At 35.1% G+C, this 27,480-nt stretch overlaps 1 protein-coding gene across 11 annotated transcripts in view; it reads right to left on the bottom strand.

Annotated features, from left to right (window-relative positions):
• DMD (dystrophin) overlaps nucleotides 1-27,480 on the bottom strand; it is a 2,399,796-nt gene that overhangs the window by 770,929 nt on the left and 1,601,387 nt on the right. For all 11 annotated transcript variants that reach the window (XM_007493357.3, XM_056797113.1, XM_056797116.1 and 8 more), the window contains one exon: nucleotides 5,612-5,720. In XM_007493357.3, coding sequence (XP_007493419.2) covers nucleotides 5,612-5,720 — 109 coding nt within the window. The remainder of the gene's footprint in view (nucleotides 1-5,611; nucleotides 5,721-27,480) is intronic.

The following is a 27,480-nucleotide window of genomic DNA, read 5'->3' as shown; positions in this document are numbered from 1 at the left end:
AAGTCAGAAGAACAAGGGTAAGGGCTAGGGAGGTGCACTGACATGACTTGCCCAAGGTCTCACAGTAGGAAATGTCTGAGGCCAGAGTTGAGCCCAGGATCTCAATTCTGTAGGACTGGCTCTTTATCCTCTGAGCCAAATAGCTTCTTCAGGACTTGGGAGATTTCTAAAGAACAAATGAGTCATCTTATTCTGCCCTGTTGGCCAGTATGGAAATGACAGAGGCAGTAACCAGAGAAGCAAAGTCCCACTATAACTTTCTTGCACATCCTCCTTGTTTTAGGACAAAGTAAACTTCGATTTGTTAACTGTTCAATTACTTGTGACGGTCTCATTGCTTCTCAATATGGAACTTAAATATGGTGTTGACATTAAGGCCACCCCTAACAATTGTCATCACAGTCTAATCCAGCCGAGATTATTTAAAAATTATCCAGATTTCACCCAGTCTGGCAGTGACAGTAACAAGGCTGTCATTGGTAGGGACAGAAATAGGAGATTGTCCTGGGATTGGAGTAGCTCTCTCTTAGTTTGGGGGTATTCTGTTCTTCAAGTAAATAAGGGTTTGCATTTAGAGGAAGAAAGAAAAAGTATGCAGACAAGTGGATGTCTTTTCCCATATTTTTAGGAGCTGTACAGTTTACATAACCTGAATTCCATGATATAAAAAGTGTCCAATTAAAAACAGGAAGGAAAACATATAGTAATGTAACATTTGAACCCAAATTAACCTCTGTAAAAACAAACAAGAACCCAACAAATTGACCTGGCCTTAGATTTCTTTATTTGCTTTTATAAAATTCAATTAATAGTGAAAGAGAAAAGATTTTTTCAAGGGAATAGCTTGAAATTTAATGAAAATCACCTTTAAAAATTCAAATGGGAACAAATAAATTACATCCAAAGTCATTCATTTTTCTCTTTTCCAATTAAGGGTTTGATAGCACACTTTCCCTGCCCTTCATAATACACAAACATACTCTAATATCTTCCCATATACCTCCTCCACTCTTTAATAGTTTGGTGCCATGCTCATAGAATATCCAAATAGGACTTTATGAATGCCTCTTTGTATTTTGTGCCAGGCAATATATAATGTAAACAACACAAATACAGGAGAAAGTGCCTCCTGATCTTTGAAGGATTTCCATCTAAAGCTAGCCAAAGATGATAAATCTAAAGTGTCTGCAACTATCTACCATTTCCCCTTTTCTTGTTTGTTTGTTTTCCAAATATTCCTCTTGTAACAGTACAAAACAATGTGCATCAAAGTAACAGCACTGAAGTGTTTAGTTGACTATTGAGGCTTTGAAACTTGACTACTATAAAAGCAACTAGACATTTCTTTTTTCTTTATTTGGAAATAGGCCCTTTCTTTTTATTTTATAAGAAACATATAATTAAATTATCCATTTTAGGAGTATGGTATACCTTCAAATTCAGTCTTGAAAGATGATAAATTTGAAAAATAGTGATTACAATTTATATAATGTTTAAGGTTTGTGATGGGCTCCACAATATTATTTTATTTTTTCTGCACAACAATTTGAGTAACTTGGGGCTGTTACTGTCCTTATTTTTCAGGTGAGAGAAATAGGAAAGAAAGGGATTAAATGACTTGTCTAGGATCATGCAGCTAGTAAATGTCTAAGGCTGGATTTGAATTTAATCTTTATTTTATAATTTTGTGTGTTTTTAAATAATCATCATTAAATTTACTTAAAACATATAATTTTCCTTTTGATTTGTAGGCTGATAAATCTTGCCATTTTGCTTACATAGTGGTAATGGTTAAAAACTGGGGCACGATTTTGAACTCTATCCAGGAGGGACACAAAAACCAAAGCAACTTGCTCAAGGTCGATGGATTCTGCATTAATTAATTCTGAGAAATGTAGGCAGCTTTAGGTACAGTATACTTTTATTAGTTCCAAGAACTGAAGCTTTTCCTTATGTGTGCCATATGAGAAATATTTCATGGTGCCTTTGTCCTTAATTTCATTATACTTCAGTGAAAAGCTGGTCCATAATAAATGCTTATTGACTGATTCCTGTCTGACCAAAGACCAAGGGAAATTATCTACTCTTGGAGTACTTAGACATTTGAGTGTGCATCATGGACCCCTATGTCCATTTGGTGAAGGCTATAGACCCCTTTTCAGAGAATTATTAAATCAATAAAATAAAATACCTAGATTTACAGAGGAAATCAACAATATTTATATGTAGATGAAATTCTGCACCCCCCCCCCATCTAAATTCCTAGATACTTGAAATCTACTGGCTAAGCCCTTGGATTCCTAGATCTCTTCCCAAGTCCTCATCTTAAAGATGAGAGTACTGAGGCACAGAGATACAATTCAGATTGTTCAAAGTCATGCAGCTAATCACTTTCAGAGTGAAGACTGGAATCCTCAATCTCTGGATTCCTACTCAAATCTTCTATGTCAAATGCATTTAGTTTCTACCGTATTGTCTCCTGCTTGCAAGAATACCAAATAGGTCCATTTTATCAAAATTAGATCACAGTATATTACATTATAGCTATGTCATGCCAACAACAAGAGATGCTTAATTGCTAGATTGCCAGATAAATCTATGTTTATCAGAATTGAATTTGGGAGGATGCAATCCACAAGTATGGTTTAAAGTGGGGTCCCTTCCACTTCTAAGTTTCTTATGTAATAATCCCAAGGTAAGAAGCAGAGAACTGAATTGGGAACTCTCAGTGGTTATCTTTTGTAGTCCCTGGTTCTGCAACAATGGAATAGAGAGGACAGGAAAGGAAATGGAGGATGAATTGGAATTCCCAAATGGCAGCATCATAGAATATAGAAGAGTTCCTCTGGTTTCTGAATCATTCTGCCAGGATGTGTTAGGTCCTTACATAAGGATTTGAAGAAAGCCATTTGTATATAAACCAGTCAGGGACTCCCTGACTCCTCCTCCTGTACATGAGGCTGTATTTGCCCATTTCCATGATTCCAGCAAGATCTAACAGTCTTTAGAACAGGGGCTAAGTTGTCTTCTGCTTTTTGCTGCCTATAGCACAGTGCTGAGTGCATGGTAAGGATTTTAAATGGATGTTGACTCACCCATTCATTCAACAAAATGCAAAGAATTAAAGGCAAATGGGAGGCAGCTGTAGAGATTACAGTATTCAGAAATTCTCTTTTCTCTCTTAAATGTAAATATGTGAGTGATGGTTCACAGCATCAGAATTTTGAATCATTTATGCACCTGATTTAGCAAAGCAGAAAAAGAATCATTAGAATTTCTTATTCTCAAGATGAAGCAACATGAAGGAATTGAATCTAGAGTTCACAAGTCACTGACCAGGGATAAAGATATTTTTGTCGGATTTTGTTTTCCTTTCAATGTCTCTTGTATTTGAATCCTAATGTGTAGTAGGGTACTATTTCCTAATTCCACTTTCCAGACAATATATTGTGAACCCAGTATTACAAATAGAGCTGACCTATTACCGAATATCTGTTTAAAGTTATACTTTAAACTTTAAAGTTAAACAGGATATACATTTAGATATGAAAATATCTTGCTTCCTTAAATAATATACTGTTATCCTGTCCAAGGTGATAGGAAAATGGTTCAGGTTCATTATCCAAGGACAAGATTAGCTAATTTCTCAAATTTTTCACCAGAAAGGTGATATTGGCCATGGGAAGAATTTTTTTTTTTTGCTTGTTAAAACTCATGAAGGCTTCTTGCTAAGGCAAAGAAGGGCTTTTGCTAAGCATCAAAAAATATGCATAGTCTTTTCAATATCTCATTTATTGAAATACAGAAGAGGCAATAACATTTTTAGAGCTTTTAAAGCCCTTTTCTCATGACATTCCTTTAAAGGCAATAATGTACATATTTTTTCCCATTTTACAGATGAGAAAACTAAGACTTAGCTGTTAAGGAATTCACCCATCACCTCAAAGTGCTAGAAACTAAGTCTTGTAACAAAATCTTTTGGCATTCAGTGCATCACTCTTTATACTATGTAAGGTTGGGAGTTATTGACCATAATATGTTGAATTACCAATTGTAAAACAATTATAATAATATTGGCTTGATATTAAAAAATTCTGGATATAATTTGATCTTTCTTTAATAACTCAGGACATACTTCAGACTCCTGCAATGCCTTAGGGATATGATTAGGCCATAAACTGTTATTACCCTGTATCTATGACATGCCAACTAAAAGAGATGCCTAGTTGTTAGAACACTGGATGAACTTATCAAAATTAAATTTTGGAGGAAACAAGCCACATGTGTTTAAAAAACATCTGACTAAGAATCAAGAGACAGTTTTTTTTTCCCCTAGTCCTGTATCTTCAAGTGATTAGACTTTGGAGAAGTTAAATTGCCTCTTTGGGTCTCAGTTTCTTCATCTGTTTATCGACATTTGTGATATGCACTGAGAGCAAAACTACTATTTTCAGAATTTCTATGATAAAATAGCTTGAGAGATACCAACAATTGACTCTGATATGAACTTCTGGAACATGACCCATTCATAAAATGGAACTGGCTTATGAACATTATCTAGCTGGAAAACAAATTCAAGTGGACAACAATGTAGTCGAAAATGAATGCCTATGTGCTGAGGAAACACAAATTTACAGCTCATAAAAAGAAATGGACCTGACATAATCAGATGAATACAGATTCTGACATAGCAAGTTTAGTGCCTCAGACTGAAAAAGAAAAATAATTGCACATCATGTTCAGTCCTCCTATGTCACTGAAGATAGTTCTGACTGTTCAGAAAGCCCCAGCAAAACAACAGAAGTTAGTCCTTAAGTTGTAAAGTGAGTTTTAATTCAAGTAGTGTTTGTATCTGCTGCTAAAATGTTTTCTGGCTAATATAGCCATAAAAATCCAGCCAATTTAGAATATTAGCAATGAAAGATAAAAATGATTTACCTTTCTCTTCTCATCATACTTCGAATCATGCTATAGATCTTTGATGACCAAGCATGGCAATATCAAAATGATTTTACTTCTGTTTCATTGTCAAAGCTGAGTGGTTTTTTCTCCCATCCCTCCACAACTTTACTACTATATTAATGCTTCTTTCTCCTGGTGAACCAGAGCCAATATTGTATTCAAATCTACCCACTAAGTGGATTTTATGTCAAATAAAGACTAACCACATGAAATTGTTTTTGTTGTTGTTGTTGTCTTTTGTTTTTGAGAAAGGATTACAACATAGGTAAATGGAGACTTTTTTTTCCCTATCCATGTCTGCTTGGATGACTAGTATGTTTCTCCTCCCTTCTTCCTTTTCCTACTCTTCTTTCTCATCCTCTTTCTTTATTCTTCTCTCTGTCTCTATCTCCTTTTCTCTCTTGCGCTATATTTCTCATTATTGCTCTCAAAAAATTTTGAAGCTCTCTTTAGGTTTTCCTAATATTAATTTTAAGAAAGGCTTTTGTGACTCCCTGATCAAGATTTCCCCTATATTTTCAAAAAATCCACTATATTTAGATATCTTTAAAAAACTAATCACACATGTAACATTAATAAAAACTGGATATAATTTTCTCTTTTCATATTTAATTGCAGAATCAAAGATAATTCACTCTATTGTACTTACAGACACCAGGAACAGTAGGTCCAGATGCTAATCCTTTTGGCTTTCCCTTTACCTCTTCAAGTAAATGATTTACTGCCTTCCAGTCAGTGCTCAAGTCTTCTAATTTTCTCTTTAACAGAAAAGAATGCATTTTACTTATTAGATAAACACCTTAAAGACATTCATTGCATTATCTTATTCATTGCTTTGGATTACATTATTACATTAATACATTTTAGTTAAAATTAATTGACCTTAAGTATTTTTCATACCTTGAGAGGTACTGTTCGAAATTTAATCATTCATTGCTTCTACAAATAGTCCTTAAATACCCACTGGCCTCAGGGCCTTTAAAATGGTAAATTTTGATTTCCAAACAAGTTAGAATAATGATTTGCTAATCATTTATATTTTCCTTTTTTTGAGAGTCTGAATTTGCTATGTAATTAATATAAGAAATTTTCTCCTTTAATCTAGACTGGTAACTAAAGTTTTGTAGTCCTTGGGACAAAGGTCCAAAATGTTCTCTGAAATGGTTGGATTGCTTCACAATTCTACCAACAGTGTATTTTTTTTTATCCCCTAAACATTGCCTCTTACACTCATTGGGATATATGTAAACAACAGATCTCAGCTATTGTATTAATTTATCTAGGTTGGCTAGATGCTTAGAATATGAAGTCAATGTTAATAGTTTTATCTCCAGATTCTCTAGTTAGTTTTTCCTAATTAGAGGGAGGGGGAAAAGTAAGGTTTGGTTGTTGTTGGTGGTGAGTTACAGGAATTACCTCAACCGTTAATCACATGCTATTCCCCCCCACCCAGAGTGTAACTGATCAAGTCCCAATTTTAATTGTGATAGGACAAAGCTGCTCTATGACCTGATTGATCCCGACTTCCCTGATTTAGCTTCCTTTTTGTCTAGGTCATAAAAATCCTAGTCGTCAGGAGTTGAGAATTCTCAGACTTGATGCCTAAAACCACTTTGGTTACTGAGTTTCAGATGGAAAGGAGAGGAGCTGGATCTGTACACTTTTTGTTTTTTGGGGGGGCAGAGGGCATATCCGAGCAAAATAAGTCTTTGTTTAATGTCTGATATTTGTAAGGCTCTCATGCCCCAACATCAGATTTGAACTCAAGAGAATTCTCCTATTTGAGTTGCACCAAAAGATTAAACAAATAACAAAATTGAACTCAAATGCGTGTCCTACTGACACTGGGTTAATTCATATTCTATGCATAGTAAAAGCCTTTAACTGTTCTAGCATGTACAAATGGTTCTAATGCAGTAAAATTTATTATGAGTAGAAGCCACAATCTTAGTAAGAATTAGAGATAAAATTACAGCTATAACCAGTCTTTCTACAGTTAGGAAATGTAATTTTTTTAACTCAGTGGTTTTATACATTATCTTCATTCTCTTTTCTTCCTCTTATAAACCAGAATATTTTCTATATTGTTGTTTTGTCTGTGTGAGTCATTTGAGAACTATATGGTTTATTTTGTGGGTTTGCTTTTTTAGAAGACTGTAGTAGTTGGCTGGGATGTTCTGAGAGGAGTTAGAAAAAAGCTAATTCTAGAGTAAAGGAAAAAGAACAAAAACAAATAGTTTAGTTCTTCTTTTCCCATCTCTGCTTATATTATAAATTATAGTCATTTTTATTGCTATAGCAAGCAAAAATAAGTATACGTATTTAACAGAAGATTATATAGGGGCACCTATGTGACACCGTGGATAAAGCACTGGGTCTGAAGAACGGAGTTCAAAGATGGCTGCAAATACTTCCTAGCTGGTCATGTAACCTCTTTGCCTTATTTTCTTCATCTGTATAATGAAATATATCAGCAAAGTACTGTTACTGTGGCCTATCTATCAAGATAGCAATATTTTTGTTATATATGATTCTTATCATTGTATTATTTTTATAACTAAAGAAAAATTATATTTCTCCAATACCTTAGTATATAAACTTATAAAAATTGAGAGCAATTGGTACAATGTATAGAATGCCAGGCCTGGTGTCAGGAAGACTCATATTGTTATGTTCAAATCTGGTCTCAGACCCTTCCTAGCTATGTGACTTTGGGCAAGTCATTTAACCCTTTTTGCTTCAGTTTCCTCATCTGTAAAATTACTTGGAGAACAAAATGGCAAACTATACCAAGATCTTTGCCAAGAAAACCCCAAATGGAATCAGAAAGAAATAGACAGAATTGAAAAATTGACTGAATAACAAAAAAATGTATAAATTAACATAGGAAATCATAGATTTTAGGACTTGTAGTGACTGCAAGAAATTATATGGCCTGGAAAAGGCTACCATTAAATCCATTCAAAAGATGAAATAAGAAGTGAAGGGAAGTGATTTGACTAGGATGGGAAGGCCATTAAATGATAGAAGTGAGGATTAGAGTCAGTCCCCTACTTCTTGATGTAGTGACCCAAACATTTGATCACAATCTAATTGTATATGGATATGCATTTTATAGAGATATCTGAATATCAAAGGAATTATTTGTTTCTCTCTTCCTCCTCTCTCCATCACCTCTCTCTCTCTTTCTCTCTGTCTGTCTCTGGTTCTGTCTGTCTGTCTGTCTGTCTTTCTCTCCTTGAATATTCATGATAAGGGTACAGGTTATGAAAGAATGTTAAAGAAAGACTTGTTTAACCAAAGTTGGAAAAGTTCATTACTGCCTTCATGAGAAGCTGATGAAATTTTAGGCCATGGTAACTGGAAAACTATCCGCTAAATCAGTGAGAAATTCCAGACTTCAGGACAAGAAGGGAATACGTTCTAGTGATGAAATTTCATTTCTTACACTTATTCAAATCACCTTAATGGGAATATAACATTAAATGATGTTACGAAACAAAATTCTATTATTTTTGGATGAGAACAAAGGAAAAAGTTAAGAAAATCTATACTATTTTATAATAGAAAATGCTCCTAAGCTTGCTGATATTCAATAAAATTTTCTCCTGTGATTCCTCTGCAGAGGTAACCTTGGTTTCTTGTAAGCTGTACAAGTGGGTTTGCTTAGGGCTATTTGCAAACTATATGAATGGGGAATGGAAAGCAGTACAGTTTTTGGACAACTATTTTTAAAGCACTTTTAAATGTTTGTGGGTTGTTACTGTTGATTTTTGTTTTAACATTTAACATGTATAACAATTTTTCTCAATATTGTTGGGTTTTTCCCATTAGGATTTAATCTTAAGGGCAAAGACTATCTTATTTGCTTATATCTCTATTCCCAATGCTCAGCACGGTGCTTAATGAATTTTCTATCTCCTTATCATTAACAAGTCACTTCATCATCCCTCATCTATCATATCAGAGCCCTGAAAAGTAGAGTTTTTAACCTTTTTATATGCCCTTGTCCTATACCCCTCTAGTGGTCTGGTGAACATTAAGGATCCTTTCTTAGAAGAATGGTCTTAAAGGTTTATCACAAAATGCATATTGTTACAAAGAAAAAATGATTATATTGAAATATATTTACAAAATATTAAATATTAATGTTGAAATATTTTAAAGAAAAACCAAATCCAGAGAAGAAGGTTAAGAATCTGTCATCTAGAAAGTATGCTGCATGTGGATTCAGAAGTCACAACTCTCTTCCTAGCTGTGTGGCCTTGAGCAAATAACATTTCAATTCCATTAGACAATCATTTATGAAGAACCTATCGTGGGTTTGGGGAAGATGTCATGCAAATCTTACAAAATGTAGTAGAGGAAGGGAAAGTGATATAGTGACACATGTACAAATAATTGCTCTAAGACAGAATGTGATCAGTGCAAAGAAGTTCAGGCAAAGGTAAATGAGAAAACAGAGTCGATTGGAAATAGTTTCAGATACACAGTGTCAAGGACGCCTTTGTAGAGCGTATGGTGCTTGTTGTAGGTCTTGAAGGGAGACAGGTGGGTATAGTGGTCAGAGCAGTGTATTAAGGCATGGCAGCTGGCATGAACAAAAGCATAGAGAAAAGAGAGGGCAACATAAAAATTGTATTGAGAGTAGTATGATTTTTTGAGGGTCTTGAACACAAAGATTAGGGTTTTCTACTTTATTTGCTAGTAGCATAGACTCACTGAAGGTTTTTGGGTAGATGCATTAGGACGGTTATATAGATGGCACCATGGAAAACAGATTAGAATGAGAACAGAAAGACTATTTGGGAAGCTTTCAAAGTAGTCTTGAGAAGAGATAAGACCCAAACTAGAAACTTTCTATAGAAGTGGAAAGGAGGGAGACAGACATGAAAGCTATTACAGAGACAGAATTGATAAGATTTCCTGATTGTATCTATCTTCCTGATTTTATCTTCTTCATGTAAAAATGAGACAAAAATATTTGTAGTACCTACATTACAGAATTGGTATGAGGATCAAGTAGAATAATGCCTTTCTTTGTAAATTGTGAACCACTATAAATGTGTCAGCTATTAACAGTGGTATTTAGTGGTAGTTTTAAAAAAAAAAATCACTTTGCTATTCTGAAAATTAGTTCTATTTTGAAGGAAAGAACTGTTTATATTTTTATTTTTTTCAATTCCTAGTTCATAGTTCAGTGCCTAGCATATAATAGGTTCTGAATAAATTTGTATGGAATTAAAATGGATTGAGTGAACCCTCTGGGTCAAATTTGTAGGAGATTGTGGATGGATAAGAGTTGTACAAGATGGATAATCATGGTTCACCTCTGATTTGTATTATAGCAGGAATTACCTACATGGATGAAATTACAAATCTAGTGTAATACTGTAGTAATGTCCGTCATCAGGCGATCAAAAATTCTTGAGATCTACTACAGGGAACAAATAATTAAAATGTTACATAAAAGCCCTTTCAGTTCTTTCAAAGAATACCATAGAAATCCATTGTACAGTTATATAGTTTATACAATATCTAGCATACTGTGTACTATCTATTGGTTAGGTAACCCAATTATTATTAGAAAAATGTTTTGCAAACCCTGAAGTGCTCCATACTGTTGTATTGAGTGTTAGCTCTGTGATGCTTTTGCTACTTGTTGCTATCCAAACTCTCAAATGTCCCAGTTTCCAATACATTCTTTAGTCATTAACTCTATAGAGTAGAGAACAGTGGGAAATCTAAACTGTGGTTGGTCCTATTTTGAAGTTATTCAGCAAGATGCAAGTGAATTTCTAAGAGACAAATGCCTATAAGTCTTTTACATTTCATTTAAATTGCTTCTTACATCATTAAATTAATTGATGCCTGTTTTTCTAATTTTGTCAAACACACCTATATATGTGTATATTCAGGAACATGTGGTTTTTTTGGAATGAAAAATTGCAAGTAAGTTTGGTTTCTTGTAAATAATCTTTAAAAGTTTCATTTGTATTTAAGTTGAGAGGAAAGAGGAATTAAAGCTGAAATCACAATACAGACTATTTCTCATATAAGTTTCTCAATTAAAAATCTTTTATTTTTAAATCCATGGAATATAATGAAAAATATTTCATGAAAATTTCAAGTGTTCTATGCTGATCCATAAAGAACTTTAAAGATTACTAATTCAATTCTACATTAGCCAATAGGAGTAATGGTATTTTGAATAGAGTCTTGAATAGAAAGAATAGGAGATTTAAAGGCAATTTTTATTTTGATAAAATCTAGGTACTTGCCTTTGCTCTATAAAATATTCATATAAAAACTAGAAAAAAAGAACCCAGCTAAAATCTGCTTATGGGGGGGGGGTGGTGTTGTAATAAATGAGATAATGTGTGGGGAACTATTTCTGGTTACAGTAACTGGATACTCTGGCTGCTAGAGAGCTACTACTAGGGGACATCTGATGCTGCCTAGTTATAATGGAGATAGATGAGAGATAAAGCTAGAGAGACAGATACTGCTAGAGGGGATAACTCTGGAGCTGCCTATTGATCCCTAATGGCTAATAAATCGAGATATTTTCTATCCTTCCTCTCTCAATGCCACCCTTCACCTCCCAGCTTTCCACCCATGCCTTCCTGCCCCCTTTCCCCTCTCCCCTGTTGATCAGCCACCTTCCTGTGTAACTCAAAGGTGAACTGTGAGATTTAGAGAAGATGCTCTTATTCTCTTTCTCAGGTAAGGAGGTTTATCGTAAAGATAGGACAGGATGGGAATTGAGGTAAGAGGGATGAGGTTTGTCCCTAATCTACAAGGAGAATTAGGAGGTTATGGGAAATGTCAGTCCAGCCACAGCTATGGCACAGAGACAATCAGAGAGATGGAGGACAAGTATTTTTCTTCTTTTCTTATTTCTTTAGTCAGATAATCTCTGCTTGAGTAATTCAAGTCCAGACTCTGTCAAAAAACCCCAAAGGTCTCTCTCTTTCTTTCTGCCTAGGCCAGAAAAAGCCAGTCTCTTTTGATCAGGAACCTAGAGAAGAGGTTTCTCTCTCTTGGTCAGTCACCTCAGAGAGAGAGAATCTGTTCCTCCCCCTGGCCAGCTTCAACTGCCTCCTCCTGAGAACATTCCATTTGGAATCTTCACCTTGATTTTGCAGATCAGGTCCCCAGCTTGGTCTGCATGCCTGGCTTGTCCTGCAAATCATCTCTTTCTTCATGCTTCTTCAACAGTGTGTAAGCATGTGTGTGTATTGTCCAAATTCTGCCATGTATCCCCGATTCAATTAAATTAAATCCTCATTACCTTCAGGATCAATATGAAATACATTATTTGGCTTTTAAAGCCCTTCATCACCTGGATCCTTTCTACCTTGCCAGTCTTCTTCTACATTACTTTCCATTTTGCATTTGGACCTTTGATATGGGCCTTCTTGTTTTTCTTCTCAGATGGTACTTCTTCTCCTGACTTTGGTAATTTTACATATGGGCTGTACCCCATGCCTGGAACTCTCTGCCTCTTCATCTCCAAATTCTGGATTTCCTATCTTCCATCAAGTCTTTGCTAATGTTCAATCATTGGGAAGAAGCTTTTCTAATTCCTATTTGGTTGTATCATCTTTCCTTTGAAAATGTCTCCACTTTTTCCTAAAGAGATCTTGTTAATATACCATTTTTTGCATGTTTTCTCTCACAATTGACTATGAGGTCCCTGAAAGCAGGGATTACTTTTTTGTTTTTCTTTGTATTCCCAGAATTTAGCACAGTATATGATACAAAGCTGATACTTAACAAATGATAGCTGACTGACTGGGTAATTGATGATAGGCAGATTTATCTTTTATGATTTCGTTAAAGTTTTTTAAAAAGAAACTTGGGTCATAATTTTCTTTGTAACTACTTCCAATCATAGCTCCTTTTAGTAAAATTAAACATTTAGATTTGGATTTTGATATTTTAAAACTACATAACTAGAAATCAATAACTATTAAAATTAAAAGACATGTACACTTAGAAATGGAGGATGCCTACATACGTAACAGACAAAATGTTTCATAATAAATTAGAAAGATGTTCTTAGATAAACTGCAATACTACACTGATAGCCTCGAAAGAACAGTTGGTAAGGAGTCAAAAGATGTAGGTTAAAATCCCTACTCTGTAATTGTTTAGTAACCTCAGACAAGTCCCTCAAGCTGCCTAGGCTCCATAGAAACAAGAGGCTAGGGCTAGATGACCTCTAATGTCGCCTTGTAGCTCTAAATATATGAACCTAATCATCTTGAAACAATATAAATCACAGACAATGAAAAGACAAGTTTAGCAAATAGTTGATCTTAAAAGAGTTAATTCTTTTGAAAAGTTGTCTTTTTTTGAGAATATAATTTCATACCATCTAAATAACTTTACTTTTTTGAAGATTATTTTTCACTAATTTTTATAATTGGAAATGGGTCTTAGAAATATTAGCTATTTTCTCTGACAGTTGGGCCTTAAAATAATGGGAACTCAATGGATAATTTCTTGAGTAAATGCCATTGTGATGTGGGATATAATATTAAAAACTTTATTCATTTTGTTGGCTTTTCCCACAAAAATCTTGGTTTAAATGGTTTACTTTTCAAATCACTCTCAAAATACAAACATTAGTAAGTAAACCACAGATTTAAGAAATGAAGTAAAACATGAGCTAGATAGATTCCAGAGCAAAATTTTTAAAATAATGATGATTAATAGAGATCAGCTGGGTTCTCCAAAGAACCCTAGATTTATATAGGAATTGATTTATAAAGCAGAAGGCAGCCATAGTAACTTTCATTTTTAAAAGCTTTCACATGAAAATGATCTATATTTGCTACTTTGGCTTTATAAGGGACTGAGAAAGATTTATGTGGATAGAAAGATACATTAGAAATATAGATAAGGAAACTCCCCCCCCCAATTTTAGGTGTAATCAATTTAACAGAAGAGAAATGACCAAAGAGGCATTAAATTAGTGTTGAGCACTGAATAATAATATTAAATAATATTAATAATTTGTTATTAGTAATAATTAAGTATAATAAATAACAACAATAGCAAATCGCTAGCATTTATATAGTACTTTAATGCTTGCAAAGTATAATAGATATATTTTAAGGGTATATATTTGTTGATCCTAGATGACTAATGGATCAAGTTTGTCTACCCTCTCCTTTTTCCTCCCTCTTCAGAAGCCTTTCAGCTTCTTGCCTTGCTGCATGCCTTGTAAATCCTCTCCTCCACAAAAGCACTTTGTAAATATTATCAAATTTTATCTCCCTTTCTTCATAACAACAAACCTGGTATTAACCTCATTTGACAGATGAAGAAACTGGGATAGACAGTAATTAATTAACTTGCCTAAGATCACAGAGCTGGTAAGTATATGAGGTAGAATTTGAATTCAGATCTGCTTGACTCCAAGTCTATTGCTTTATCTAATATGTCAACTAGGTCTTTCCCTAAAAGATTTTAAATGTGGCTAGTTTCACATCTCATAAGATTTGCAATGTGCTACTTGCTTTCAATAAGAGAAAAAACAAAGCTCTACCTTTACTGACATATATATATATTATATAGGATATATGTATACTATATATTATGTTATTACATATAGGAAGAAAATAATATATATTATGTATATATAGGAAGAAAAAAGCTATTTTTTATGGTGACTGGAAAAGATATGAAATCTGGTCCAGGCTTACCACTGTGAGGACTTGGAACCAAAGTATCATTCAAATGATTAATTAAAGAGTATTTGCAAAACATTTAGTAAGGATATGAGATAGAGGGGCATAGCTCCCCATCTCTTCCTCTAGCCTTTGTGGAAGTCACACTCACAATCTAGGGTTCTTCTGCTTTCATGGTTTAGGGAGAGGTATTTCTTCCCTCAGTTGATAGGTTTTTCCTCCATGAATAAGAGCTGGGCCATAACTGTAAGATGATGCCCTATCAACGTTTTCATTTATTTTGGCTCCAAGATGACTTCTTCAAATGAGCTCAATTACATCTGTATCCTGGGGTATCTGCCAGCAGGCTCCAGTGGTACAGTTGACAACCAATGATGGCAACAAGGTTCAGGAGGTGAGCAGCGGGGCCATCTTCCTATCAAAGTTGTATGTGGTGCCTACTACGGGATTATATAACCTTTGATGGAGACCAGTGGAAAGACTCTTCCTGTACATTACTTATTGAAGTTGTTACCTAGTCCTTCCAATCAGGAAGAGTCAGCTGGTTATTATATACAGTTCTACCAGATTCTTGTATTCCTGATTCCTACCTTCACACTGCTAACTGGCTTTCTGTTTATTCCTTCCTAGGGATGAAGCCTGGAAAAGCTAAGAGTAACAACATAAGGCATCCTACTAATTCCCACTCTTTACCTCGATTGTGCATGATTGCCTTTCCCACTGAAATAGGGGTTGGCCTTGCCTGTTTCCAGTACTCACCCTAAGGCTGATAGAGACTCACCACTCTAAATTATATATAAACTACTCTACCTTCTAAAACAGGAGAAAGGTCTCCCAGGAAGTTCCAGAGTGATGAAAGCTGACTTTTTTTGAATATGACTTTGAATTACTTGGGCCAATTAAAAATTATGATATGATTTCATCTCATGGCACTATTGTTCATGGATAGGTGCTTCTATTATGACTAGGCTGAATCAGAAGTCTGATTGTGGTAGAAACCTTATTGAGTTGAATTTTCTCAAAGTCAGAAGTTTCTCTCTGTTAAATGCTAGACTTCATATCATACACGTGTTTCATTGCTCTGTTTTGTTCTGTTCTTAATTCTGTGGTTTTAAAAAGTGAGCATTACTCCTTGAAAATGTACAAAACTAGTAGCTCTTAAAAAGCCTACTTCAATTACGGTTAGACATTGCAGTGATTGTTTATGTGGGAAGTCAATCATTTCAAGGAATATTCAAGGCCTCTGTGGACTGGGATCAGGGGGAAAGGAAAGTGCAACTGCAAATTTGAAAAACAAAACAAAACAAGACCAACAGCTGATAAACTACTTCTGCAAATTGCCTAATTAATTCTCAGAAAGCAAGCAAAGACATTCAGAGGGAACTGTTAAGTGGGATTGTTATTGATTTGTCTACAATGCAACTTAGACTTCTTGAAATTAGAAGAACTCCTGTTGTGAGAATTCTTGATCAAAGTCCCAGAGATGATTCAAGTACAGGGCTGTGGGTGGAATTAATTGAAATACCCCTCCCCCCTTCCATTCCTGTTGGGTCTCTGAAAATGAGCATTGGGTAACCAGTGGTTCCCTGTCTATTTCCTCCTTTGGCATTTCATGCATGGAAAGCCAGCTACCTGGTTTCCTTCAGGAGAGTCTATCCTCTCCCCTTTCCACCTTTCTTTCCTGCTCTAACATGAGCCTCTTCCATCTCAGTCTCTCTAATGAGGGGTAACAACTTCACTAACTTCCCAAGACTCCAAACTCAATCTGGGCACAGTTCTTGGGACCCAGGATTGAGCAGACCACTGATGCCAGAAAGTGAGAGATGTGGGGCCACCGAACATGAAGTGCCTCAGCTAGGAAATTTCTCATCATCTCATGGGTAGCTGAGAGGTCGTTATAGCTTCAGGCAAGATGGTAGCTAATTATCCTCACCACCACAGCAACTGCAGCTCTCCTTAAATCACTTCTGTACACCAGAAGGGGTTTGGCTCCAGAGCTAAATCCCTTTCCATGGGACACCACTGTAAATCAATCTTATTGTTTCATTTTCTATAACAGGAGAAAAGACTCCCAGCAGATTCCAGAGAGATGGAAGCTAGCTTTTCAGTAGCACATATTCAGAATAGACCCCTAATGGTTTGAAATGTAGCTCCTAAAAGGACCTATGTACTCCAAAATCATGGATTCTAAACCACCAGGCCAGGGAGCAGTTGTTCAGACAATATCAGTACTTTGTTTATAATCAGTTTAATTACTTAATGTTGAACTGGACCTCCATTGTACCTATATTGGATTCTGCCCTGAGTGTCAGATGGGTGATTTTTTACTGGGTTTCTCAAAATGATTATTGTGGAATATATTACAAAAGGAGGCAGGTAAGAACCTGCCCCATCAACAGTGGCTCTTTTAGCCACCATCTGTACATTCTTTCCCTGGTAAAGTGATCTTTCTTTCTCTCCCCAATATCATTCCCAAAGCCATCCCATTTCCATAAATCCATTTTTTCTTTTCTAATTTCTTAGACCAACTGCATCTATTAAATCAGACAATACAAAGGGGGTGATCTAGCCTTACCTTAGGTGCCAGAAACCCACATTTGCCCATTTCATCTATTTTTATTTTATATAGAAAATCTCTCAGCTGTTTTTATTTTAGATGAAAAATCTCTTTCAATATTTCTTTATAGATGTTGAGGAGGCAGGGACCAGTGGGTTCTACCACACTCCTTTAAGTTTCTTTTAGGATCTGAATGCCATGATTTCTTGCTGCGATTTCTTCCACATGACCCAGTGCAACAAATGAAATCCTGTTGCATTTACTTATGTTTGTATTAACATAAATGTGCCTGCAAATCAAGTAAATTTCTTTATACACTGGTTAGTTGTCTAGAGATCTCAGCTATCTGAGATAGCTACAAAGTTAGCAGTGATTTTTCAAAAGCCTTCCAATCAGCATGATCATTCCATTTTTAAAGTAGTATTTTGTGTAGACATTTTCCAAGTCTTTTTAAAGTCTAGGTATGCATTTACACCTTCAAAGAATTTCATCAGAGCCATTTTGCTTACAGAAATGTTGCTGCTTTTTCCCCAATAGATTAAATTTTCTTGTGCATATAATTTTCCAGGATAACCAGATAGCTAAAGAAGGGTAAAGGGATTATGGGGGTAGGGTAGGATGGAGGACCATTATTTTAATATTTTAAAAAGTTATATTTAAATGTTAAAATTGTTTAAATACATCTAAAATTCCAACTGGAAAAAGTTGTGGACTATAAAGATGCTCAGACACAAAAAATTTCAATTCTACTTGCAGTTCCTCCCTACAAAACATAGTACTCTAACTTATCCTGAGGTAAGACATCTGACAGACAACCTTAACAATCTATGAAAAAAAAAAAAGCTGTGTGCCAAGGCCCTGGGCAAAAGCTCATTTGTGAGGGTCTCAGTTACTGCTTTGAGAAAAGAACCGAATGACAAAAAGCAGCATGTTGGATGAATTGGCTCCCATCTGGTTCCTGCTAAGTCTAGAGGACATAGAACTGGTATTCGAGATAGACCCAGGGCCTGAAGGAAGATTTTCAACATGGGGATGAATGAGACTTCCTCAGTATTTATAGCCGTTGAGGAAATTCCCAAAACAGTATCCTCAGAAGGCCAAACTTGGAGATAGATCTCTGTGAGGAGGACCAATAATTCCTAGCATTTTTACTTAAACCTTAAAACTTTTCCTCAAAATCACTTTGTGAGATAGGGATTATCATCCCCATTTTAAAAAAGAGATAACTGGGGCTGAGGTTAAGTAATCCTGTCCTAGAGTAAATGTCAGCATTGGGACAACCTATTTGGAAACAATCCTTTCTACTATCTGTGGTCTGTGCCTTATCTGGCTCCCTGGCTCTGACCTTGGCCCTGGGCCATATTAGATTTTCAGTTCACTAAGTCTGTGACTAATTATCTAGATGTTCTCTGGCTACCTTTTCAACATACGTGCTCTTTCCCTTCATGAGAAGGAAAGTTTCTAGAGGGGATGGACTGTTTCACTTTTGCATGTGTCTCCAGCCCAAGGATAAACACGTAAAGGCTTCTTCATTCCCTAACCTGCTTCTTCCAGTGATTCCCATATCTTTTCCAACTGCTATTCCTTCCTTGGTTCTCGTGCTTGTAGGTACCATATGAGCTCTAGCACTGACCTACCTACCTTGTGAGTTTGGGGACACAACCTTACTTAAGACCAAATATATCCTTGGCTTAGACAGGGTAGCAGGAAGTGGAAAGGCTAGTTAAGAGACTTTTATAAAGTAGATAGAAGAGAAGACACAAAGTGTAGGCATTTTTTTTTTTTGAGATGGAATGGAGTAGAGAAAATAAGGCAAATTATCTCTATAGGAAAAAATGACCATGTACTCCTAAATATTTCTGTAAATTATTATCCTTTTAATAGTATATACACTCCAGGGGGCACCTAGGTCATACAGTGGATAGAGTGTCCCTGGGGTCAGGGGGGATCTGGGTTCAAATCTAGTAGTCTCAGACACTTCCTAGATGTGTGATTCTTGTCCTATCATTTAACCCCAATTTTCTAGCCCTTGTCATCTCTGTCTTAGTTATTATGAAGACAGAAAGTAAGGTTTTAAAAATAAACCAAAAAGTATATATATATATATATATATATATATATATATATATAAAATGCAGAAATGAAGTCATTATTTTACCCAACCATATATGCTTCCCTATATATCTTGACAAATTATTATTACTGAAGTTTCAAGAGTAGACATGAATTTTAGTTTAGATCACAATAGACTATAATGTAAAAGTTCATTGTTCAAGGTCAGATATCAAATACAGCTCATGTTATAAAAGGGACTATATCTTTTTTTTTTCTTTTTGTAAATAAAATCATTTTTTAAATGGCTGCAGCATGTGTCTTCTTACATTACATCTTTACATTATTACACACCTTGGTAGCCTGGAACTCTGTACAGTTTAAAATGCTTGTGAGGAATAAAATAAAGATAAAAATAAAAAGATTCCCCTCTCAAAAAAATACATGTTTAACCCAGGGGAACTGCTTAGCACCTCCAAGGGGAGTGGGGAAGGAAATAGGGGAGAGACAACAGAAATCATGTAACTCTGGAAAATTTTTGTGTAAATTTGTTATTGGAATACAATAAAGATTAAAAATTATTTTTGGAATAATAAAAATTGTTATTGGAATACAATAAAGATTAAAAAATAAAAAAAACCTATTCCCCTCCCAAATAAAATGCATGTGAATTTATTTCTTGTGAACTTATTAATTCAATTAAGTTTTTCCTCCTTGTGTCCCCAAGAAACATAGCATAAAGCTGGTGTGGGACAGTGGATAGTGAACAGACCTGAAGTCTGAATAGGGATATTTGCTTCAAGTTCCATCTTTGATTCATACTGCTTATGAGACCAAAGGTAAGTCATTTAACCTTTCTCTCTGCCTTAGGCAACTTTTTAGAGACCCTAAATTGCAGAATAATAGTTTATCTACATTGGTAAGAGTTTCCTCTTAGAGATTCCAGTTGTTAATGTTAACTGTTAATGAAATGTTAATTACTCACACACTGGAAAACAGAGTGGGAAGAGTAGAGGGAAGGCACAAGCATTTATTAAGTTCCTACTAAGTGCTAGCATTGTGCTAAGTGCTTTACAAATACAATCTCACTTGATACTCACAATAATTCTGAGAGGTACCAGTTTTACAGTTGAGGAAACTGAGAGACAGAGGTTAGTGACATGCTCGGGGTCACAAAGCTAATCAAAGTCTGCAGCCACATTTGAATTCAGATCTCCCCAATTCCAGAGTAAGCCCTCTTTACATTGTGCTACTGAACTGCCTGAGGAGATGATACATAGCACTTTGGGATCCTGTCCATTTATCCTTCCCAGTGAACAAATCTAAAGAGTGAAGTGGTTAAGATTTTGGAAATGTATACCCTAAAGAAAAGATGTTGGAGCTTCTTGTTTTATTATCACCATACAAAAGATGACTGATTCCTACTTTTTAAACTGCTGTGCTAGCCTTCTTTATATCAGGACTTTTTTTTTTCCCCTGACTCAGTTTCATGATCTCAGTCTCTCTTTCTTGCTAACTAATTCTTCCATTCTAATTTCACCCTAGGAAGTTAGTGGACTCAGCGAAGAGTGCTCCCCCTTCCTCTGTACATCAGGGCTTCAAAACAGTATCTGCAAAACCAGCATTCTGCATTGTATTGCCATGAGGATTATAGCTATTTAATTTTTTTAATTGGCAACTTTTTAGTTTCATTGGGGGAAGGTTATTTTTACATTCATTTCCCTTTTAATTAAAAAAAAATAAAGCCAGAGCACTAATCGTCTTTTGGGCTTTTGCAATCGCCTAGCTCAGAAATAGTTCTTTTTAGTGGAATCAAGTAAAGCTTTAAACGAAAGTTACTCAGATTCAGCCTCCCCTCCCCCCCTTTTTTTGGATGTAAATGAATGGACAATATTCAGGTATTTCTAATATGACATTTTCAAGTTCTGTATTTTAATAAATCTTTTCAAAATATCCTGACCAAAATTCTACCAAAAGACTAAGCACCTGGACATGTGAAACCAAAACAAATCCAAAAGGCCCTGATATTTTGTCCAGATGTTTCAACCATAATGATATTAAAGTACTTTAAAGTATTAAAGGCAGGGAAGCCAACAATATTCTGCCCAAGTATACTGGGTTGGGAATGGCGGGGTGGATCCCAGTTATTATTCTGGGGACACAACAAGTGGGGGCTGAAGCCTGTTGGCATAATTAGCATAAAGTTAAGAAGGGAAGAAGCCAGTGACAGGATCATAGGAAGGAAGGAAGGAAAAATAAAACTTGAATACTTTAGGGTGGGATATATATTTATCAAGTGTCACAAAGTCTTATTTTAGAAATGGAAAGTGTCCCCTGGATTAGAGATCAAGGAGCAAGGGGGTTGTTGAGGTAAAAAATATACTCATCTATTCACTAAATACTTGAAAAAAAAGGATAAAGCTGTTCAATATTAGTTATGAATGTGACACTATTTATCTTATTGGTACTATAATATTATTCCTTACTACTCCCTTACCCTTCTCCCAGGAAATGTTTGGGTCAGGGAAAAGAAAAGAGGTAGGTGTTTTCTGGACCTGTGATTGGTATAGGGATCATCCAATGAGTGATAAAACTCAATCTAACAATGTATTTACACTTTATAATATATAATGTTAGAAACTTGCTTCCATACCCAGACATAGCTCAGGTGTCACATACAATTATGTATCACATCTATGACTTGAATTCAGATCTTCCTGATTACAAAGCAAGTTCCCTATACACTCTGCCATACTTCCTCAAAGCTAAGGAATTCAACTGCTTAATGTGATTACATTTCTCCCTATTTTTAGATTTGAAATCCAAACCAAAACAAAACAAACAAGTGATCCATAAACCATTTAAAATAAGGGGCAACCATTTTGTTTCTAGTTTCTTCCACTGTGTGACAAAATAAAGATGCATTTCTAAATCCTAAAGTACAAAATGATGTTATAAGACAGTCATTTATCAAGTAAACATACCATATGATGATATAATTAATTCTAAAACCAATAAAAAATTTCTTTGAAAAATGAACTGAAAGTAGAATGGGAATAGAGCGAAAGTGAAGGTTTTCTGATTGGATCAAACATTAGCTCAAACTTTCTAATACTAAATATAAAATGATTAGAAAGAAGTTGGAATTTTTTTCTAAAGGAAATTGTTAATTGTACTTATATCAGTCTGCAAGACCAAATACATATTAAATACCTCCCTCCCAGAGCACTGATGAGATAAATTAGCTTTTGGCAGTGCTTCGTTATTTATTTTTCAGAGTATTTGCTTGGAAATATTAACTGATAAAATAACTACATTAAAGTAATATGCAATTACTGCTCTTATGAATATAAGAAACAATTAATTACAAGAAGGGGATATTTTAAGTATGTCCTGAGATTGTAGCTTTAGTATTGGAAGTGATTTTTAAAAGGCAAATTAATGTGAAACATAAATCTTTACCAAAGCATTTCCAAAACTAATTTGGCTGAGGAGCAAATGTGTATTTGAAAGAGAAGCTGAAAGTGGCTCTGTGGAGAAAAAAAAGATCTGGAGTCCAAAAACAAGGGTTCAAATTTGGACTGCTATCTATGTGACCCTGGGCAAATAACTTAACCCTAATTGTCCAGCCCTTACTGCTCTTCTGCCTTAGCGCCAAACCTTTGATATCAATTTTAAAACAGAAAGTGAGGATAAACAAACAAAAAACCCAGTACCTGTCCTCAATTCTCCCTATATTCCATATGGGGGAGACAACAAACAAATAAATATGCACCAACAAACTATATAATGGATCAATAGGAAGTATGTAAGGGAGGGGAAGGCATTAAAATTAAGAGGGGTTACAAAAGTCATAGTTTAGATAATGGAATTTTAGTTGGAACTTAAAGAAAGTCAAAGAAGTCAATAATAGAGATTAGGAAGGAAAACATTCCAGGCATTAGGGTTGGGTGAGAGGAAATACCAGGAACTTAAGAGTTTCAGAAGGGCAGGTAGTATATTTATTTTTATACTCATTTTAGGGATGATCAAACTTTGTGTTATAGCACTTAGTGATTATTCATGGTTCCACAACTCATAGTGTCGAAGCTGGGTCCAAATCCCAGGTCTTCTTCCCACTCTTCTTTTACTTTCTTCTATAATCTCTGCCTTCTGGCTTTTGACATCACTATTTAAATGATACTACTCTCTCCAAAGATACCAGCAGTATCTTACTATCAAATCTAATAGCTTTTTCTCAATCTTCATCCCTCTTAACCTTTTTGAAGCATCTGACAATGTCAATCCTATCTTCTCCCTCCTGAGCATCCTCTCAATCTCTAGGCTATTATGACATTGTTCTATCTTGGTTTTCCTGTCTATTTGACTGTTGCTTCTTGGCTTCCTCTCTATGACTTTCATTCATGTTTCACCCATGATTCAGGTTATCCTCAGGGCTCTGTCTTGTACCCTTTTCTCCTTTTGCTTCATATTTCTCATTTGGTGACTTTATCTGCTGATATGGGTTCAATTATCATGAGTATGCAGAGGATTCCCATGTCTCTTTATCTAGCTCTCCTCTCTCTCTCTTTATTCATTGTGTTGGAGGCAACCAGGTGGTACTAGAGATAGGGTACCAGGACTGGCATCAGGAAGACCTGAGTTTAAATCTAGCCTCAGATACTTTCTATCTGTGTGACTGGGCAAATCACTTAGGTTCAGTTTGCTTCAGTTTTCCTCCTCTGTAAAATATGGATAATAATAGTACCTACCTCCCAAAGTTGCTGAGAATAAAATGAGATATTGTAAAATGCTCAGTTCAGTACTGGACACTTAGTAGGTGCTATAGAAATGTCAGCTGTTATTATGTTCAGCTTCCTTTTGGAAATTTTGAACTAAAAGCATTTCAAAATCAGCATTTCCAAAAAGAACTCATTATATCCTAATTTTCCTTATTAGTGAAGGGGTTCCTTTTTTAATGTCTTACTCAATCCCTCAATTTCCCTCCCCACAAATATTCAATCCTGTTTAATTGAAAATCTGTTCCCCTCAAAGAAGGAACTACATTTCCTGGGAGTCCACTGACTTCCTGTTGTAACATACTTCCTGTAGACAGAGGATATTAGGTGAGGATGGGGAGGGTCCCATCTCTCTCTTTGGCATGATGCAGCGAACATGGTCGCAGTGGTAACCTAAGTGTGGGGATTTTGAAATGACTAATCAGTCATTGACACATGATCTTTATTTTGTGTCCTCTTTATTCCTTGATTTCTAATGATCATTTAATAAACCTCCTAAAATATAATATTTTTATTATTAAGATTTAATTTTAAATTTTACAGACCATTGCCAAATCTTGTCATTCTTTCCTCCACAATCTTTCTTCTATAAATCTCCTTTTCTCTTTTCACACAGGTTATGTATGATTATCATAACCTTGTTTCTGGACTATTTCAGTTGCCTTCTGATTAGTTTCCTTGCCTTAACTCTCTCTCCTTACACAAATCCTTCCGCTGCCAAAGATTTTTTTCTAAACCTTTGGTCCAATCATGCTCAAAACCCCTCAGTGGGCTCACTCTAACTTCCAGGATCAAATATAAATTCTATTTGGCACTTAAAATTCTTTCCTTAATAATTAAAATAATAGATAACATTTACCTAAATATGTGAGGCATTGAACTAAATCAATTTACATATATTATTCTCATTTGAGCCTCACAACAAATCTAGCAGGGTAAGTGTTATTATTATTCCCATTTAATAAATGAGGAAATGAGACAAACAGAGATCAAGTAACTTACTCAGGGTCACACAACTAGTATCTGACACCATATTGGAATCAGATTTTCCTGATTCCAGGCCACTGTACCACTTTTGCTGCTTATTATTTTATTTCTTCTCAATATTCGTAATTGATAGTGTATCCAATCTCCTCTGCATATGCTTTGATCTGTTTACATTGGCCTATTTGCTAATCTTTTCACATGAAATTTTATCTATATCTCTATTTCTTCACAACAGCTATTCTCCATATCTAGAATGCTCTTCCTCTTCATCTCATTCAGTTTAAATTTTCCTTTTTGTAAGGTAGCCTCTATCCCTTCAGGTTCTAGTTCTTTCAGCTTTCAGATTACCTTCCTTCCACTTTTCACATATGTTCTGATTACATACTTAATTTCAGGTCTTCACTATTACGATATAAGCTCATTTCAGTAAATAAATAGTTTTTGCCTTTTTATCCCAAATAAAGATACTGTCCACATCACAGGGGTTAGGGATGCAACAGCCCCACAATCTGGAAAATTAGTTTTCAAAATTTGGCCCTCCCTTTGTAACAGAAATTTGAACTTTTTCTTTTCTTCTTATAGGATATTTATAGTATCTTATTGTAAAATTTGGGTCAAGTATTTGGTCATAGGATATATAGTTTCTAAACATTTTTTGAGCTGTCTGCTGACCATCAGGAATTGCCTACAGCTTCTGCAAAACTCCCCCCAAATTCTAATTTAATTTCTTAGGTCAACCAGGCTAACCAGTGATATATTGAAACTGTGATGGATAGATACAACGTGAAAGGGATGCTTGTTCTTAGCACAGTACCTGGCATGTTTTATTGTTAACTGTCTGGCATTTGTAAGTTTTGAAAAAAAAACATTATTGATGTTAAGAAAGTGGAAAAACCCAACCATCCTAGTTAAATGATTGCTTCTTCATGTGGCTGGTACATAGTTGGCCTTACTCTATTCTCTAGCATAATGCCTAAACTGTTAAACCAGGAATGATGACTGACAAGCTCCCTCTTGCTTTGAATTAGGGCAAAAATATAGACTTGTCCTCAATTCTTCTCTTACTATTTTATTCATGCTTTTTTTCATGCTTTTATAGCACCCAAGGCATTAGAAATATTGTTAGTTTATGAAAGCTACAGATACAATTTTGGTCAAGCAGGTAACAAATTATTTTTACGGATTTTATAAACAGAAATGATGCATTCCTAAACAAATATATATCAGCATCTACAGCAAACAGACTATCTTATTAACAGGCAGAGTTAGAACATTCTCTACAGGTCAAAATTTCCTTTAAAGAAATCTCTTGTAAACTGTAGGAAAAACAAACATTTTACAGAAATGTGGTTTAAGCAAAGAACAAAATGGGAAAACATTATGACCTTAGAGATGGAGTATAAGTCACAGTAATGTTTGTTGCAAGGACAAACTGGCTTTGTATAATGAGGTTATTGACCTGAGTTGTTTTAGAGTAGTTTTAAGCATGAGAGTGAGTCCCATTGTATTTCAGCCCTATAATAATAGCAAGAGAAATCAGAATTGATCAATAAACCACCATTAAGTACTCTCAAAAACCTCTAATCAAAACTTAGAGTTCTAATTTTTGTTGGGCACAAAAACAAAATGTGTTATCATTTTTGCTATCATATTTGCTACCATTGGAAAATTGTGGGTTAGATCACTTCATCTTTTTGGTCTCAGTTTATTCATTTGTAAAATGGTGGCGTTTGATTAATTTGACCTCCAATATCCATTGTCTACAATTCCATGAAGTAGTAAATACTAGTTAGCCAGCTCTTACAGCAATTTACTGTATTTGATACTTGCTCCCTGTTCAACCTTCCATTTTCTGGTTAGTAACATGAGTGGATTAGACCAAATAGCTTCTAAGGTTCCTCTCACATCTAGACCTTTAATTCTATGAAATTAATTTTGTTCTGTTCTAATATGGTCTGGAAATTTACATCTTTGCTGAACTTGAAGATATACACCAGGAAGAAAAAGGAGTTGAAAGCTTTCCCCCAGGTCAACTTTCTCAAAGAAGAAGCAATAATTAATTATAGAACATTCCCTCTTCCCCCTAAAAAAATCTTGCTCTAATAACATACTGATTTTCTTCATCAAATGAAAGGGCAATAGGGAAGACAATTCCTCCAGCTGTCAGAGACAGACAGTATGATATAGTGCCTTGATTTGAATGAAGCCAAACAGTATGAAAAGTATTGAGCCTGGAAAAAACCCAATAAAAACTAAAAGAATTAAATTTCTTTGGAAGGTGGATTCCCCTTTCCTCCCACTGACAGAAAAGCACCGATACAGAAATGAATACTTTGCTGCAATGATATATTAATAACCCTGGGATCAGAATGTATAAATAGCAGACAGATTAAAGAACAGTCCTGCCTCTGCTATTGCAGAACAGCCAATATTGTCTCTGAGG

This window comes from Monodelphis domestica, chromosome 4 (assembly GCF_027887165.1).
Source record: "Monodelphis domestica isolate mMonDom1 chromosome 4, mMonDom1.pri, whole genome shotgun sequence".
Classification (NCBI taxonomy): domain Eukaryota; kingdom Metazoa; phylum Chordata; class Mammalia; order Didelphimorphia; family Didelphidae; genus Monodelphis; species Monodelphis domestica.
The sequence above is the reverse complement of the archived record's forward strand: the minus strand, read 5'-3'. Positions and strand labels throughout refer to the sequence as shown.